Source organism: Ostrinia furnacalis, unplaced genomic scaffold (genome assembly GCF_004193835.3).
Source record: "Ostrinia furnacalis isolate ACB-3 unplaced genomic scaffold, ASM419383v2 OfSCF0786, whole genome shotgun sequence".
In the NCBI taxonomy this organism is placed as follows: domain Eukaryota; kingdom Metazoa; phylum Arthropoda; class Insecta; order Lepidoptera; family Crambidae; genus Ostrinia; species Ostrinia furnacalis.
This window is the reverse complement of record NW_021131025.1, coordinates 248,767-265,151: the sequence shown is the minus strand read 5'-3', so window position 1 is coordinate 265,151 and position 16,385 is coordinate 248,767. Positions and strand designations below refer to the sequence as shown.

Below are 16,385 nucleotides of genomic sequence, written 5' to 3'. Positions count from 1 at the left end.
TTCGTTGCCTGTTGAGGCTCACTACTACATATACTCGGTCCAAAGACTCTTGGCAGGCGGTGTAATAATAAAACAGTTCATAACACGTTTTCTTTCGCACTCACACTGCTTATGGGTGACGTTACACAGAGGCAGGCATTGCGTTGTTTATAATATGGAATCTTACTAATATTATAAACGCGAAAGTTTGGATGTCTGGATGTTTGTTACTCTTTCAAGCAAAAACTACTGAACGGATTTTGATGAAACTTTACAGTATTATTGTTTATAACCCAGAATAACATATAGGCTATAATTTATGACGATCTGTGACTGTGACAAACTAAATTTCACGCGGGTGAACCCGTAGGCAAACGCTAGTACTTAATAAAATATTGGCGAGTATGTATCTCTGTTAAAAAAACAAAACAAAAATTAATAAGACTAGTGTTAATAAGATACTAGAAAGAGTGATTTACACAAGTTCAATACAAGAAACAAAAATAAACTTGCCGTTACAAATTTCAGACTGCACAAGATTGGTAATTCATTTATGGGGAAATGTATTAAACTTTTCAATAAATTACCACAAACTGTTGTAGAATTGCCCATTCATAAATTTAAAGCACATATCAAAAGCACCTTAATGAAAAAGGGCTACTATAAAGTTGATGATTATATAAAGGATAAAAATGTTTGGAATGTTTAACTACCTAGCTCGCATTAATACTTATGACTATAATTTGTATATTTTAAAGACTGTAAAACCTTGAAAAGGAGGCTGACAATAGTGACTGAGTTTCTTGCGCTGCTTCTTCTCAGCACTGGCCCATTTATTGTCCCGAAGCAGTGGTAGGGTTAATATTGGGACGTGTAAAAGCGCTTTTTTAAAGCCTATTTGCAAAAATAAATTAATTTTATGAATTTTTATTTTAATTTTTAATTATGGCCACGAGTCTGGGCCGAGTATAAACGTTGCTCGTAAAAAATTGCATCTAGGTACAACACTACACCAGCAGATGATACGCGTGTCAATTGGAGTTGCGCCATCTATGTGTGAACATTGTAACTAATCTTTATTTAGGCGTGACTCTATACTATAGTACAGTACATCTTTTAATTTTTACTGCCCCACATATTTTATGACATTCCAAGCTACGCAGCAATGCAATGGCAGCACTGCCGCTCGGCAGGGTACGCAGCGATGCAGTGACAGCACTGCTGCGTACAAGGGAGATAGAAATCTTACCTCAAGAAAATGTCTGCGAACGTGTGTTGCCAGACACTCGACTTCTTGTGAATGTGAAGGGTTCATTATTTTTTCAGATCAGTATACTAAACGTACTGTTCTTTTCAGACCATGATGGAGCGGCTAAGCACGTCAATAGCGAAATCCCTCTCGGACATGGTGCGCGAGTCATTCCGCGAGACGCTCTTCGAATGCGTGGTGCCCGCCATGGAGAAGGCGCACGCGCAGCTTTTCAGGCAGATCAACGGCGCCTTCCAGAATGGCACTAAGGAGTGTAAGTCACAGCAATAATAATAAGTACTACGTACAGAAGTTTTACTTCGCGGAGGTATTTAAAAAAATGTGTGCTCAATGTCATTAACAATATGGTATAATTTAGCCTGTCTCAAGAGTCAAGCACCATTTTGTTGACAATGGTCAGTGATCGGCACTGCGCCTGCGGCTGACTTCGGTAAAATGATGTGACGTTTGGGATATTCGATATACATCGATGTAACGAAAACATCGATGTTTACAATGCGATACATCGAATGGATCCGATGTTTTGAAAAGCTATTGAAATACTCGATGTATCGATGTTTTTAAGTTTTCAGTGTTAAAACATCGAATCGATGATAACCAATTAAAATTTCATAAAACTCAAGTCTGACCACTAAAATTTTACTTATACGGACAACCCAACTTGTATTTTAAAAATGTTGGCAACACTGCGTACGAGTGCAGTGAGTAGTGTCTCTAGTGACAATAAAAAAAAACTGTTATGTCAATGTCGCGTTACGCGTGTTGGTTGGCGAGTTTGTTTGTGTCAATCAACAAAGAAATAGGCTGAAAGGCAAACGTTTAAATAAACTGTTGTTTTTGCAAAGTCTTCCAAAAGAACACTGGAAATACTTAGGATATAACAAACTTATAAAAATAAATGCGGATGAGCACCATTTTGTTGACAAACGTCAGTGATCGGCACTGCGCCGAAGCTATAGGGCTGACTTCGGTAAAATGATGTGACGTGAGGTGCCAAACTGCGGAAAATGGCAAAGGAAATACATCATTTAGCATGAATTATCATGAATACTTATTTACTTCTCAGTGTCTTGAGGCAACTTAAAAAAGTACATTCTGTGTTTTTATTATTATTTAGGCAGTTAAATACTGCACAGTATTTAGCACCATTTTCTTTATTTTCTTCCATCATACACAAGAATACGCGTGCGTGAGTCAATGTTCGCTCGTATGTGAGGCCTTGTCGAATAGTGTCCTGTAGGTGGGCCATCGTGCGTGTTTTGTTTTCGATGTAAACTCGCGGAGATGAACAGGCCTGGTGTAAGTCACTGCAATATACACCTTGTGGCGTACAGATAGAGACGCGAGTTCTTTTGGTCTCAATTTAGATTATCATCAGCCCCAGAACATAGGTCTCTCCCGATGATTTGATTGACCAGTTAGTAATGGCCTGCATGTATCTAGTCCCTGCTATCTTTATGAGGTGATAAGTTGATCCGTCCACCCTGTGGATGGACGTCCCGCGCTGCGCTTACCGGTACGTCACTCCAGAACCTTGCCGTTTCGTAGGCCGTCGGTTCTGTGTACTATGTGCTCTGTGCATTGCCATTTCAGCTTGCTAATCCGTCGGGCTATATCAGCAACTTGAGTTCATTTACGAATCTCTTCATTTCATTTGATCTCGTAAAGAAACACCGAACACAAGTGCACAACCCTTTCTGTAGCATGCTGTGCAACTTTGAGCTTTTGAGAGGCGCAACTGTTATTGTCTCAATTTTGAATATTATGTGCTATCGTAGCAGTGGGGGCCCGATGACCTCTATCAAGTGGGAGCTATTGCAGTCGTTGAAGAATGAACTACGGTTATGGATGAAGGATGGATGGAGCCGGTTACTGGGCTTATTATTATGTTTGTACGCTTTGGAGCTCACGGGTCAAAAGTGGCCCAGTCCTTTATAAGGCTTGCGTGGGGATACAGATCCAACACGTAGAGGCCGTTTTAAGCGCAAGATAATAGACAAAACTGAAAGTGGTGCACATGCTGGATCTAGTCTCTGACTATATCATGGGATGTAGCCAGAGACCATCCCCAGCCTGTGCACAGGAGCTATTGCAGTTATTGGAGAATGGACTAGGGTTATGGATGAAGGATGGATGGACTGGTTACTGGGCTATGGATGGAGACTATTAATTATTATTGTTGTCCAACAGTCGCGGCCAACACAGAGGCGGCCGCGCGCGCGGCGGCGGAGCGTGGCGGTGCCGCCGCTACCGCGTCCCTCCGCGCTGCCCTTGACCGCCACGCCGCAGCCCTGGCCGCCGCCGCCGCCAACCATCCTTCCCCGCACCACTATGCGCCCGCCTTGCAAGAAGCGGCACACAGGTAGGATTCAACTTGTAAAGCCTGGTCCGTGAGCACGTAGAATCCCATCCAATGACCCCAAGCTGCCCATCCTTGTCGCTCGCACGTAATTATGTTGCTATCGCGCTCGCACACTCACTGCGGGCGCGAGTCCACAGTCGCGACAGCAATATAATTACGCGCGAGCGATAAGGATAGGTAGCTTGGGGTCATTGGACGGGACTCTACGTGCTCACGGACCAGGCTTTAGAACGAAACTGAACACGTTGGAACCAGAGTGACGAGTGACGTTAGCACACTTGCATCGCTCCGGCCGCCGCCGCCGCTAACCATCCCTCCCCGCACCACTATGCGCCCGCCTTGCAAGAAACGGCGCACAGGTAGGATTCAAACAACGTGCACAACGATACTGAACGCGTTGGAACCAGAGTGACGAGTGACGTTAGCACACTTGCATCGCTCCGGCCGCCGCCGCCGCCAACCATCCCTCCCCGCACCACTATGCGCCCGCCTTGCAAGAAGCGGCACACAGGTAGGATTCAACTTGTAAAGCCTGGTCCGTGATCCTTGTCGCTCGCACGTAATTATGTTGCTGTCGCGCTCGCACACTCACTGCGGGCGCGAGTCGCACAGTCGCGACAGCAATATAATTACGCGCGAGCGATAAGGATGGGTAGCTTGGGGTCATTGGACGGGATTCTACGTGCTCACGGACCAGGCTTTAGAACGAAACTGAACACGTTGGAACCAGAGTGACGAGTGACGTTAGAACACTTGCATCGCTCCGGCCGCCGTTTCTCTCCGCGCTGCGCTCGACCGCCACGCCGCAGCCCTGGCCGCCGCCGCCGCCAACCACCCCTCGCCGCACCACTATGCGCCCGCGCTTCAAGAAGCGGCACATAGCTAAGATACAAAAACAACGATGGATCTAAACAGTACTGAACGCGTTGGAACCAATGATAAGTGACGTTAGAACTAGAAGCGAAGTATAAAAATCGGATTAGGTATTTGGATTAGGTGTTTTAAAGGATTTGGATTAGATGGATTAGGTACCGTTTCTAACTGATCCGCCCCATCTCTAGTTAGAACTCTTTATTGGTAACAATGTCACTTGGATCGCTCCGGCCACCGCGTCTCTCCGCGCTGCCCTCGACCGCCACGCCGCAGCCCTGGCCGCCGCCGCCGCCAACCATCCCTCGCCGCACCACTATGCGCCCGCCTTGCAAGAAGCGGCACACAGGTACGACACAAACAACTTGTACAACGAAATTTATTTATTTCTATACATCTACACTATTTTTACAGGGAAAATCTAATGCTATAGTATAGCATAACTTAATCTAGGTGTATAATAATAACTTGCATTTAACAAAGAACCTGTGTTTACATTTTAAAGCTTATAATAACCAAAGCCTAGCCTGGTCTACCTTAGACAAGCCTAGCGCAAACTGAGCCAAAATTCGTATAGTATACCAAATTACGAGCATCAAATGAGCGCGCTTTCGGCTCGTGCTCGACTGTGCTCCTCCTACTGTCGGTTTTTTGACGATTGTTGTAGGTCCACACTTGACAACGCAAGTAGAGCGGCTCGACTCACGCTCAGCTCCTTCCTGACTCGCTAGCATTTACCTACATTAACATTGTCTCTTCTTGCAGTGTTCTGGAGAAGGAGATGGTGTGGTGGCGCGAGCAGGCGCGCTCGCTGGCGCTGCAGGTGTCGCGCGCGCACTCGCCCGCCACGCCCGCCGCCTCGCACGCCTCCTCCATGGACCGCCAGGTGAGACACCAACATTGTCTCCTGCAGCGTGCTGAGCAGGAGTGGTGTGGTGGCGCGAGCAGGCTCCATGGACCGCCAGGTGACACGCCAACAACAATAGCCACGCCTATACCAGTGATGATGATGATCCATCCGATCGATTTCGGCCATGGCGACCACTTCGACTCCTAGCTGTCTTGGCGGCAAACCCCCTCGCACATTAAGGGCATCTGAACATGCCGCCAACATAGTTACAGTGAATTGAGGCAGATGGGCGGGCCTTCAAGTCATTGCACTTCGCGTCGAGTTCAGCCGTACGCTGCTCCTCGAACTCGTGGACTCACCTCTTCACAATCTGCCGCCATTCTGGACGCTGTGCAGCCAAACCTTCCCACTGAGAGGGCTCAATGTTGCATCTTTTCATATGCCGTTTCTGCACATCTTTGTTCCTGATGATTCCTACGAGGAGTTGACCGCCATGTTTCCGCCTACCCTCTTCAAGTTCAGAGTAGAAGATGCGCTTCGCCACTCTCTCCTCCGCCATACGTGATACGTGACCACACCATCGAAGCTGCCGACGCTTGCGCACTCGATCAGACCATCTGACCTATACCAGTAACCACGTTTACATAAACAGCCATACGGTTACCAATAGCCATATCTACGCCGGATGATCCACCGCACTCCGATTGCGTGGGCCACGCGAGTGCCGTCAAGCTGTCACGAGAGCCGGCGGCCGACTACTTGTAATATCGACATTGCCAGTGACAGTTCCGCGCGGTAACATATATGCCTGCCGGCGCTCTCGACGACGCGGGACGCTTGGAATCTCATGTTTAGCGCGCTTCGCTTTGCCTCGTCAAGTTTACGTTAGCCTTAAGTGTCTAGCTCGGTGAATCCAGGATTCAGTGTGAATCCAGCTATTCTTTTGGGTTCAACAATAGTTACTATTTATTATTAATTGACCCAGTGAAATTCGAAGCATTACCGCGTAGTCTATGAAAACACAGCATAAACTGTGAAACATCTTTCTCTTTTATTTACAGAGGCCGCATCGTAATTCTACGAGAAACTGTGTTCAAGAGTCTTTACCTTTTCTTTTACAAGTACAAGAAATTTTTAATACTTTGTTAATATAGAAATCATAAGTAGAGTTAATTAGGTTATATTATTAAGCAAAAAATATACTTATACTATTTAAATAGTATATTAGAACAAGACTCACAAATGCGTAACGTATTTTTTCATTCTAGATTGTGATATAAATCACAGTAGAAATGTCGCTTGATTATAGATAGTTAGGATTCATGGTCATTAGCTGTTTCCACAAAGGGCACATGGGTTCGCACCTNAGATGGTGTGCTGGTGACACACCAACAACAATAGCCACGCCTATACCAGTGATGATGATCCATCCAATCGATTTCGACCATAGCGACCACTTCGACTCCTAGCTGTCTTGGCGGCAAACCCCCTCGCACATTAAGGGCATCTGAACATGCCGCCAACATAGTTACAGTGAATGGCGGCAGATGGGCGGGCCTTCAAGTCATTGCACTTCGCGTCGAGTTCAGTCGTACGCTGCTCCTCAAACTCGTGGACTTGCCTCTTCACAATCTGCCGCCATTCTGCCAAACCTTCCCACTGAGAGGGCTCAATGTTGCATCTTTTCATATGCCGTTTCTGCACATCTTTGTTCCTGATGATTCCTACGAGGAGTTGACCGCCATGTTTCCGCTTACCCTTTTCAAGTTCAGAGTAGAAGATGCGCTTCGCCACTCTCCTCCGCCATACGTGATACGTGACCACACCATCGAAGCTGCCGACGCTTGCGCACTCGATCAGACCATCTGACCTATACCAGTAACCACGTTTACATAAACAGCCATACGGTTCCCAATAGCCATATCTACGCCGGATGATCCAATTCACCGGGCTCTGATCGCGTGGGCCGGGCCACGCAAGTGCCGTCAAGCTGTCACGAGCGCCGGCGGCCGACTACTTGTAATATCGACATTACCGCGCAGCGTTTGACAGTTCCGCGCGGTAACATATGCCTGCCGGCGCTCTCGACGACGCTTGGAATCTTATGCTTAGCGACCAGAACCACGTTTCGCCTTGCCTCGTCAAGTTTACTTTAGCCTTAAATGTCTAGCTCTGTGAATGTCCAGTATGAATCCAGCTATTCCTATTGGTTCAACAATAGGTACTATTTATTACTAGCTGACTCAGCAAAGTTCAAAGAACAGTCAATGAGTCTATAAAAACACAGTATAAACTGTTAAACATCCCTTTCTTTATTTACAGAGACCGCATCGTAATTCTACGAGAAACTGTGTTCAAGAGTCTTTACCTTTTCTTTTACAAGTATAAGAAATTTTTAATACTTTGTCAATATTATAAATCATAAGTAGAGTTAATTAGGTTATATTATTAGGCAAAAATTATACTTATACCATTTAAATAGTATATTAGAACAAGACTCACAAATGCGTAACGTATTTTTTCATTCTAGATTGTGTTACAAATCACCATTAGAAATGTCGCTTGATTATACATAGTTAGGATTCATGGTCATTAGCTGTGTCCACAAAGGGCGCATGGGTTCGCGAGACACGCTTGATATCCTGCCCATCCTGTACGGCTAGCACAAAAAGCTTTCGAGTTCAAATCGTTTGCGTGCTCGAATCGCCATCAAAAGATTTAGTACGAAAACTACAACAGCACCCTTGTGAACGTGTCGTAAAGTGAACTTAGTATGAGAAATGGTTGAACGAAATTTATTTTGAGAATCAAAATTGTCACGTTATCGTTTAATTCGAAGGTTGAGTATCGAATTTTGTCGAATACGCAAACGATTCGAAGACGAAAGTTGTTCATGCTAGAGTTACTGCTCTTGAGTGAGCAGGATGACAAACTTGGCTTGCGAGCCCATACGCCCGGTGTGGCCGCGGCTATTTGCAGTTGGTAATCTTAAAATAAAAAGCAGTTTGTAGTCACCTCAGTTTTTTGTCAGTAATCTAATCTTTTGTTTCCCTCCAGATGCAAGTGGCCCAGATACAGTCACTAATGAGCAGCGGCGACATGAACGGCGCGTTCCAATTAGCTCTCTCAGCTTCGGACTTGGCGCTGGTGATGTCTGCGTGCCGCGCCGCCGAGCCCGCGCGCGTGTTCGGGCCGCCCTGCCAGCTCAAACAGCACGTGCTGCTGTCGCTCGTGCAGCAGCTTGCAGCTGATATGTCGCGGGATACTGCTCTCAAGCACAGGTGGGATATCATCAGCCGGACTAGATGCGCGCCGTGATAAAATCTTATCGAAGATATTAGATGACAAATGTATGGGCTTATCGTGGAATATCGATAAAATATCTCTACAAAAGTTTATCCTAGGCCTACAGGTCATAAGGACTGCAGAAGCACACGACTCTAATTTGCCTAAAGTAAATAGAGAATGAGACCTGTAGGCCTAAGATGCGCGCCGCGATAAGCGGTTATCACGCCATTTTATCGATTTTGCCTATACATTTTGATGTCGATAAAAGTTATCACTGCGCGCATCTTAGGCCTACTGAGGTGGAATTGTGTAAAGCAATCGTTATCATTTGACAGTTCATAACGTACAATTATTCTGTCAAACGCTTTGTTTAACTGACTTTATCGTACGTTATGAACTGTCAAATGATTACGATTGCTTTACACAATTCCACCTCTGATTGAGATTGTTTGTTGCCCGTTTTCAGTGTCATCATTATCAGCCTATAGCGGTCCACTATTGACATTGAACTCTTCCAATACAAACAACTAAACCCTGTTGTTGGCTTCTTGATCCAGCTTTTGCCAGTGACCTATCGCAAATCGTCACTCCACCTGAATTCACTCAGCCTTGCATAATCGCTGGATACCGATCAATACGGGGGACTTAGTCCAGCAGAGAATGTCCATAGGTGAAACGAACATTCTAGTATCAAAATGTTATTTTAAACNCCATCGAGACCAAGCGAGTCTCCTCGCTGGACGGACACGTGCGAGACGCGCTCACTGCCTTCTTACAGAGTGACGTAAGACTTCGCTTATTATTGTCAACTATCCTGGTTCAAAGTGAGCCATCCGAGTCGCTGGAGCCGAACCCTCGCGCCAAGAGCCTGCTGGACGCCATCGAGGCCAAGCGAGCCTCCTCGTTGGACGGGCACGTGCGAGACGCGCTCACTGCTCTCCTACAGAGTGACGTAAGACTATTATAACTAGTCAGTCCACGATCATGAGAATAACTCATTATTTTAACGAAATAAAAACAGTTGCGTAGAGCTAATGGTTCAGATGCGCGATATCCGCGCGGCATCTGATTAGTTCTTAATGGGGAGGCACTAAAGGGTTGATGCAGTAAATGTAAGATAACTGCCTTGTCGCGGAAGTCTAAGGCTACGGCCAGATACCTACTCGTGACACCCCCACTCGAGCGATGACGGAACGCCGCGGAGATTTTAGTGGGTAAGTATACCCCGTCCTTTTCAGGACGGAGCAGCGCCCTTTTCAGACCCCCGGCAGTGGTGTCTGATTATTACAGCATTTATTCCGCGACAAAAAAAAAGATAACTGCCCACTAACCATGCGATTATCGCCGTCTGAAGTTTTGAACCAGGCCTTAGGCTGGTTTTAGAATCACGCTGACGCACGCTGACCGTCAGCGCTAATAGCCGAAATTGGAGCGTCGGCGTCGAGCGATCAGCGTCACTCAGAAACGTTCCCTTCAATTACATACATTTTGATTTGTCAGCGCAGGCGAGCGGTCAGCGTGCGTCAGCGTAATTCTAAAACCAGCCTTAAACCTTGGTCGGTGTGTACAGGAGCTGCGCTCGCGCGTGGCGTCGGCGACGGCGGCGAGCGTGCGGTCGGTGGTGCGGGACGGCGCGCGCGGCGTGTCGGCCGCGTGCCTGCCCGCGCTCGCGCGCCAGCACCGCCGCCTCGCCAGACAAGTCTCCAGGACGCTGGAAGACGCTTTCGCCGAACGTAAGTGCTTGTTCACGTTGACTCGCGGGCGCGGTGACGAAATATCAAACAATTGTAGTGATTCCAAGTGTTCACGTACGAAACGCAGGTGCGGTCTAACTAGCGGGCAAGCTAGCGACTGGTGCGCGCGGAGCGCGCGCGGTAATTTCAACGCGTGAATATGTTTGTGTGTGTTCATGTCAAACTAGCGGCGGCGCGCGCGTTTCACTCGCGACGTCAGGTAAGTTCAACCAGTTTGAAATTGTCGCTAGAAACGAATAGGTACGTCACACTCGCGCGAACGCCTGGTGGTTAATGTGAACACGAGCTCGCAACGTTTCCCGCGCCCGCACCCGCCCCCGCGCCCGCGCGTACCTACGTGAACAAGACTTATAATACTCCGCAGGGGAACTAAAGTGACTGACATAGCCCGCTTACTTGACTTAAGGCGATTAGAGTCCTCAATGACCTTGGGCGTTTGACCTTCACGCCGCGAGCAACACCCGCGCACCCCGCACCAAAAACTCCGATTTGACACCGATCAAAAATACACGGGCATAGGTAGATACAGAATAGAAGCTCTTTCTTCATACATTACTGCCTATTATTTTAAACTTAAATTGATGAACCTTGATGTCGGTGTCATTTAACTCAGGCATAACATAACATTTAAATACCTATTTAAAAAAAATAACAAAATCCATGAACATTTTGTGCGGGATAAAATTTTATTTTATTTTTTGTAATTTTTCTAATGCTTTTGTCGGTTCAGTCGTTCTCGAAATTTGAACAAACCCGACTTTATTACAAGCTTTTATTTAGCTTGCAATTTATGATGTACCTATGTAGGTAATTACATAAATGTTTGTTCGGGTGGAATCTTGCAAGCTGAATTAGTTAGACCAACTTCCTGACGACAACTAGGCTAGATGACAAAATTTCAATTATTTGTCCGTCAGACAGATAATTAGAAAATATTAGACTCATATTTTTTATTTTCTTTCATAATTAAATAATAACAGTGCTACATCGAGTTGAAATGGCGCGATACGCCACGCTTGAGTAGAATTTTTACTCAAATTATTGTCAACTAGCCTGGTTCAAAGTGATTCATCCGAGTCGCTGGAGCCGAACCGTCGCGCTAAGAGCCTGCTGGACGCCATCAAGACCGAGCGAGCCTCCTCGCTGGATGGACACGTGCGAGACGCACTCACTGCCTTCTTGCAGAGTGACGTAAGACTTCGCTTGTTTATTGTCAACTAGCCTGGTTCAAAGTGATTCACCCGAGTCGCTGGAGCCGACCCTCGTGCCAAGAGCCTGCTGGACGCCATCGAGACCAAGCGAGCCTCCTCGCTGGACGGCCAAGTGCGAGACGCGCTCACTGCCTTCTTGCAGAGTGACGTAAGACTTCGCTTGTTTATCGTCAACTAGGCCTGGTTCAAAGTGACTCATCCGAGTCGCTGGAGCCGAACCCTCGCGCCAAGAGCCTGCTGGACGCCATCGAGACCAAGCGAGTCTCCTCGCTGGACGGACACGTGCGAGACGCGCTCACTGCCTTCTTACAGAGTGACGTAAGACTTCGCTTATTATTGTCAACTATCCTGGTTCAAAGTGAGCCATCCGAGTCGCTGGAGCCGAACCCTCGCGCCAAGAGCCTGCTGGACGCCATCGAGGCCAAGCGAGCCTCCTCGTTGGACGGGCACGTGCGAGACGCGCTCACTGCTCTCCTACAGAGTGACGTAAGACTATTATAACTAGTCAGTCCACGATCATGAGAATAACTCATTATTTTAACGAAATAAAAACAGTTGCGTAGAGCTAATGGTTCAGATGCGCGATATCCGCGCGGCATCTGATTAGTTCTTAATGGGGAGGCACTAAAGGGTTGATGCAGTAAATGTAAGATAACTGCCTTGTCGCGGAAGTCTAAGGCTACGGCCAGATACCTACTCGTGACACCCCCACTCGAGCGATGACGGAACGCCGCGGAGATTTTAGTGGGTAAGTATACCCCGTCCTTTTCAGGACGGAGCAGCGCCCTTTTCAGACCCCCGGCAGTGGTGTCTGATTATTACAGCATTTATTCCGCGACAAAAAAAAAGATAACTGCCCACTAACCATGCGATTATCGCCGTCTGAAGTTTTGAACCAGGCCTTAGGCTGGTTTTAGAATCACGCTGACGCACGCTGACCGTCAGCGCTAATAGCCGAAATTGGAGCGTCGGCGTCGAGCGATCAGCGTCACTCAGAAACGTTCCCTTCAATTACATACATTTTGATTTGTCAGCGCAGGCGAGCGGTCAGCGTGCGTCAGCGTAATTCTAAAACCAGCCTTAAACCTTGGTCGGTGTGTACAGGAGCTGCGCTCGCGCGTGGCGTCGGCGACGGCGGCGAGCGTGCGGTCGGTGGTGCGGGACGGCGCGCGCGGCGTGTCGGCCGCGTGCCTGCCCGCGCTCGCGCGCCAGCACCGCCGCCTCGCCAGACAAGTCTCCAGGACGCTGGAAGACGCTTTCGCCGAACGTAAGTGCTTGTTCACGTTGACTCGCGGGCGCGGTGACGAAATATCAAACAATTGTAGTGATTCCAAGTGTTCACGTACGAAACGCAGGTGCGGTCTAACTAGCGGGCAAGCTAGCGACTGGTGCGCGCGGAGCGCGCGCGGTAATTTCAACGCGTGAATATGTTTGTGTGTGTTCATGTCAAACTAGCGGCGGCGCGCGCGTTTCACTCGCGACGTCAGGTAAGTTCAACCAGTTTGAAATTGTCGCTAGAAACGAATAGGTACGTCACACTCGCGCGAACGCCTGGTGGTTAATGTGAACACGAGCTCGCAACGTTTCCCGCGCCCGCACCCGCCCCCGCGCCCGCGCGTACCTACGTGAACAAGACTTATAATACTCCGCAGGGGAACTAAAGTGACTGACATAGCCCGCTTACTTGACTTAAGGCGATTAGAGTCCTCAATGACCTTGGGCGTTTGACCTTCACGCCGCGAGCAACACCCGCGCACCCCGCACCAAAAACTCCGATTTGACACCGATCAAAAATACACGGGCATAGGTAGATACAGAATAGAAGCTCTTTCTTCATACATTACTGCCTATTATTTTAAACTTAAATTGATGAACCTTGATGTCGGTGTCATTTAACTCAGGCATAACATAACATTTAAATACCTATTTAAAAAAAATAACAAAATCCATGAACATTTTGTGCGGGATAAAATTTTATTTTATTTTTTGTAATTTTTCTAATGCTTTTGTCGGTTCAGTCGTTCTCGAAATTTGAACAAACCCGANATTTTTTCATTCAAAATTAGAAAATAGAAAATAATAATTTACTTCTATTTATCGATAATAGGAAACCGTATTAGAACACGAGCCCTGCACTATGTTACGACCGGCACATGCGGCCGTACTGTGTATTTTCACGCGTCAGTGGATATCGGAAGAAATAAAATACATTGCGCAGTAGTTACGCATGACATAAAGTGGTTGCTAACTAAATCGTCAATGTACAACGTGTTTGAATTTTTATCACCACTAATTTCGATATCGCAGTAAATGTCACGGCACTGAATTCGTTCGTAAAAATGTTTAGTTTTTTTTATTTATAAGCAAAATACCAATGGATTTGCAATACTTACATGTGGTAAATGACTTCATTGTTCCTGTAGTTCTTCGTTTCACTTATGTTATTGCACGTTACGACGCATTATCCAACAATATCGGAGAACATTTCCTCAGTACGACTGAATCGCGACTAACCTGGCGTCGCGGGCGATGTTCGTTTCTGGGCATATCGCGGAGACACGCGCCACGCCCCCGTTTCACATCTATTCCCTTCTATGATCTGCGGTTCGCACGCTTGATATCCTGCCCATCCTGCTCTTGAGTGAGCAGAATGACAATCTTGACTCGCGAGCCCATGCGCCCGGTGTGGCTGCAGCTATTTGTAGTTGGTAATCTATACTAGTATTATAAATGCGAATGTAACTCTGTCTGTCTCACTTTCACGCTTAAACCACTGAACCGATTTTGATGAAATTTCGTATAGAGATAGTTTGAGTCCCGGGAAAGGACATAGGATAGTTTTTATCCCGGTTTTTGATACAGGGACACGCGCGATAAAGTTTTTCTGTGACAAAAAATTCCACGCGGGCGAAGCCGCGGGCGGGAAGATAGTCGTAATATAAACAGCAGTTTGTGGTGACCTCAGTTTTTTGTTAGTAATCTAATCTTATGTTTTCCCTCCAGATGCAAGTGGCCCAGATACAGTCACTAATGAGCAGCGGTGACATGAACGGCGCGTTCCAATTAGCTCTCTCAGCTTCGGACCTGACGCTGGTGATGTCTGCGTGCCGCGCCGCCGAACCCGCGCGCGTGTTCGGGCCGCCCTGCCAGCTCAAACAGCACGTGCTGCTGTCGCTCGTGCAGCAGCTGGCTGCTGATATGTCGCGGGATACTGCTCTCAAACACAGGTGAGACATTATCATCAACCGGATTTATGCCGTGACAAAATCTTATCGAACATTATTATGGCGCAATTTCACTAGTCGGGTGCGGGAGATTTTTGGAACGCATGCCACAGGGCCCGCATTTGGGGAACCGTTTTCATTCGTTGATGTCCGCATGCTGAGTGCGAGAGATTTCTGGAACGCGTGCCACAGGGCCCGCAATCTGGGTGCGAAGTTTACCAAAAAATAGAAACAGGCATGCCGCGTCAGAAAATCTGAATGATGAATTTCATTGGTCGATAGCACAGTCGGTATAATGCATGCGGGGAATCCCCGCAGGCGTTATACCGAACGCGTATCGACATGCAACTTTCATTGGTCGTTATCCCGCATGCTGTATACCGAACGAGTTATCGACTAATGAAAATGCGCCATTAAGGTCACGCAAACTTATCAACTCGGAAAGGGATCAACACCGTATCACCTTTCGCGCGCTGTCAACCGCGAGGTGAGATATACGGTGCGGATAAGTGTGCGTTGCAGTATGGAATTTCATTTCATACAAAGAATACTGACCGCCTCGAGTTGATACAATTACGATCCCTTTCCGAGATGATAAATGTGCTACATCCTAAAGTCCATAAATGTATGGGCTTATTGCATAAAGTCGGTAAAATGCCTGGATAAAAGTATAACGGGGCGCGTATCCTAGGTAATAAGTCTCCATTGCAGAAGCACGAAAGACCCTCTCTAATTGTATAACTGCCTAAATTGTAAGACCTAATGTGAATGCTAATGTGGTTATGCAATAAACGATTGAGTATTGAGTAATTTACCCAAGGTAAATGGAGAATGTACATAACTACTTTGTATGGGAGAGGAGACCTTTGGATATCCTTCAGTTTAAAATGAACATTCTGATATCAAGTTATTGTAAACTAATCTTTCTTTCCCTACAGATACTTAGAAGAGGCGATAATGAACCTGGACACGTCAAACCCAGTCACACGCGAGCACTTACCGGTTGTAGTGCGCGAGCTTCAGAAGCAGGTAGGTGACCTGTTTGGAAACTTTTTCTTTTGTTTTTTAAATTCAGTATGTTTCTATTGTTGCCAAATAAAATTATCTTCTTAGTGTGCTGCTACACTGGCGGAATACAAGCGTGTTCAAAGTGGAGCGGCTCTATTTTTTTTCTTAGCGTTTAGAGTCGTTTCTAAGAATAAATTATAAATAACTTGAAAAAATCGATCTGCCTAAGACGGGACGGACCCACGACCTTTCGCTTGCTGGGCGAATGCTCTATCAGATGGAACAGCATTCGCCCGCCTTAGGTAGTTCGACTTTTTTTAAGTTACAGTAGAATCCCGATTTTCCGGAACAATTAAAACCAGGGGTATTACGAATAATCTAAAATCCGGATAATCGATTTCTTCAAGTAAAATCAAAAAACAATTAACTTTTTACTAAAGAAAGGGTTTTACATACATCATTTAGACCACTAGGTGAATCCATTTCTTTTAATAATTAACTAAGACATCCTCTGAATGTGTTACGGTGGCGGATCCGAGCCGTATCACAGATGGCGCTGTGCCGTATTG

The 16,385-nt window shown here is 46.6% G+C and overlaps 1 protein-coding gene across 1 annotated transcript in view; it reads left to right on the top strand.

Moving 5' to 3' along the window:
• The window catches only part of Ge-1 (Enhancer of mRNA-decapping protein 4 homolog Ge-1), a 57,038-nt gene that overhangs the window by 37,479 nt on the left and 3,174 nt on the right, over positions 1-16,385 (top strand). The window contains exons 20-24 of the mRNA XM_028300807.1: positions 1,337-1,502; positions 3,440-3,611; positions 5,247-5,367; positions 8,389-8,612; positions 15,747-15,837. Of these exons, the coding sequence (XP_028156608.1) occupies positions 1,337-1,502; positions 3,440-3,611; positions 5,247-5,367; positions 8,389-8,612; positions 15,747-15,837 (774 nt within the window). The remainder of the gene's footprint in view (positions 1-1,336; positions 1,503-3,439; positions 3,612-5,246; positions 5,368-8,388; positions 8,613-15,746; positions 15,838-16,385) is intronic.